Source organism: Lipophrys pholis (genome assembly GCF_963383615.2).
Source record: "Lipophrys pholis genome assembly, chromosome: 12".
NCBI classification, from domain to species: domain Eukaryota; kingdom Metazoa; phylum Chordata; class Actinopteri; order Blenniiformes; family Blenniidae; genus Lipophrys; species Lipophrys pholis.
The window spans coordinates 1,832,853-1,835,635 of NC_137641.1; the positions used below are offsets into that span (position 1 = coordinate 1,832,853).

The following is a 2,783-nucleotide window of genomic DNA, read 5'->3' on the forward strand; positions in this document are numbered from 1 at the left end:
GAGTGAATAATCCCGCTGTAAAAAATAATCCCTTTTTATTTTAAAGCGTTTTGCTCGTCGGGAGAATAAATGTTCTTGTGAAGAGACGGAATCAATCAATGTGATCGATCGACGCTCCGCTCGACGCTCCTGCCTCTTTATTACCTCCCGACATGTTGGATTCTTTCTGCTCCTGATCACGTCCGTCAGAATCCGTCAGAATCCATCAGAATCCGTCAGAATCCGTCAGAATCCGTCAGAATCCAACAGAATCCATCAGAATCCGTCAGAATCCGTCAGAATCCGTCAGAATCCGTCAGAATCCAACAAGTCGAAGAAACCGAGTTTCACCGGAAAAACAACAAAAACCCAATAGACCAGATGAGATTCTCCTTAATTTGTCTCATAATGTGGAATTTAAATAATGACAGAAACAATATAATCAAACCACAGACACGTTATTTAGATCTTTAAATGTAATGAGAGTAAATTCATAAAGGACGAGACGCGTCAGAAACGCTTCAATATTATTCTGCCTTTTAAAACCAAAAGCCTCTTATTGTTCTGAAGGTTTTTAATCTGAACTTTTATTCACAAACATTTTCATCTTTAACACAAACTGATTGTTTCATCAAATCATTTATCTGCGCGTTTTGTTCCGTTTCTTATTGTTGTCCAGAGTTTCAGCGGGATTATTGAACGCAAACTGCGCGTTAAAATCAGTTTAAACAAATAACGTGAATAAAATAAACGTTTGATAATGTGCGCGTGCGTGTTGCAATGTGCACGCGCCGTGATTCTGCTTCATCACTTCAAACTTTATTTACGTTTCCGCTTAAATAAAAACGATTTTCTTTAAATTCCAGAAACGGAACGAAGTGACGCAGAAAAATCACGCGACTCGCGAACAAACTGCGTCAGATAAATCAGCCGCAAACAGTTTCAATCTCCACGTTAGTTCACGTGAACGTGCACGCGCGTGTTTTTGAGTGCTTCAGGTTTTGCGCTAAATAACGAATTTTCTGCGCGTTTTTTTTCCTTCAATGTTTCAGAGATAAAACAGAAAACAAATGAAATTATATGGAAATGAAAAACATTCAAACTAAATAAGTCCCAGCAAAGGAAGGACACACACACACCACACACACACACACACACACACACACACACACACACACACACACACACACACACACACACACACACACACACACACACACACACACTATATATGTGTTTAATATTTATTGTGTGTGTGTGTGTGTGCGCGCGCGTGCAGGTGTGGTTCCAGAACCGGAGGACCAAGTGGCGGAAGAAGCACGCGGCGGAAATGGCGACGGCCAAGAAGAAGCAGGACTCGGAGACGGAGCGTCTGAAGGGGGGGGCCTCGGACCTGGACGAGGACGACGACGACTACAACAAACCTCTGGACCCGAACTCCGACGACGAGAAGATCACGCAGCTGCTCAACAAACACAAGCCGGTGGGAGGCGGGTCGGGGCCGGGGGGGCTGTTGCTGCACACCTCCGAGAACGACAGCTCCTAGAGCGGCCCGGGGGGGGGGGGGGGGGGTTCTGCCCGGGGAGCCGACCGGAAGTCCCCTCACCTCAACTGCTCCTCCTCCGCCCTGATCGGGCGGCCTGCAGAGGGTTATTGGAGGACTCGGACAGTAGCAGCAGGAGGTGCAGGACCCTCAGCAGGAGGAGGTGCAGGACCCTCAGCAGGAGGAGGTGCAGGAGGAGGTGCAGGACCCTCAGCAGGAGGAGGTGCAGGAGGAGGTGCAGGACCGTCTGCAACCGGACTGAGACTTGTAAATAAACCGTGAGTCGTTCCGATAGAAAACGATCCCGCTGTGAATAATTTATGTTTTTGTACAGAACGACACGATTTGTTATATTTCACCTTCTTTAACTAAAAGAAAAACACTCGTGAGGAGGAGCAGCAGGAGGAGCAGCAGCAGGAGCAGCAGCAGCAGGAGCAGCAACACGGACAACATCTGTACATAGAGAACAACAGAAACACACTTTTATTTATATGTTTTAATTTGCGCCTGCGCAGTTGTATCCCGCAGGTTCTGTAACGCACTTTGATTTAATAAAACTCTAAAGTTTGTTTGTTGTTTCCAGAGAAAAAACATTCGCTATAATAATTATAATAATACTATTAATAATAAGAATTATTATTATTTCCATTTTTTGCGGTTAAACATTTTTTTCTTCTCAGAATAAAACTCAGTGAAGCGATGCGCGGCCACGTCATTCATCACGCGCGGATCCGCGTGTCTGCGCACAAACGACAACAAAAAAAGATTGATGGTGATTTTTGAAAAAACCGGAAACGCTTGATGTGTTTTTGGCGCGTGGCGGCTCCTTTGATCTCCTCGCGGCTGCGGGCTCTTCTCGCGCAGAAAAACACTGAGCAGATAAAATCGTGACGATTAAAATTTAACGTCTTTTAAAGGAAATAATATGAAAAAAGCCATAAATTGTTTTTATTCTTCATTTAATGAAGTTTGAATGTTTCAACAATCTTTTCTTGTTTTTCTAAAAAGATTAAAACTGAACAAACATCAGCTTCTCTGTAACATTCTCATCTTTTTTTATCTGTAAAATAGATTTAAAAATGATATTTAAAGTAAGAAAAAGCGGTATAACGTCCCTGAAGCGTTGATTTAAAATAAATGATAAATGTGATATTTCCTGTTTGTGTGAAAATCTTTTCGCTTCATCTTCATGTCAAGTTCTTTTTATGGTCCAATTCAGAATCTAACATGTTTGTCAGGTTGGCTCTGAAGCCACTTTATA

General features: G+C 43.2%; 1 protein-coding gene across 1 annotated transcript in view; it reads left to right on the top strand.

Annotated features, from left to right (window-relative positions):
• Positions 1 to 1,525, top strand: part of nkx6.1 (NK6 homeobox 1) — a gene marked incomplete at both ends in the record, with an annotated part of 4,034 nt that extends 2,509 nt beyond the window's left edge. The window contains one exon of the mRNA XM_080476476.1: positions 1,259 to 1,525. Within this exon, the coding sequence (XP_080332602.1) occupies positions 1,259 to 1,525 (267 nt within the window). The remainder of the gene's footprint in view (positions 1 to 1,258) is intronic.
• Positions 1,526 to 2,783: the final 1,258 nt, after the last annotated feature.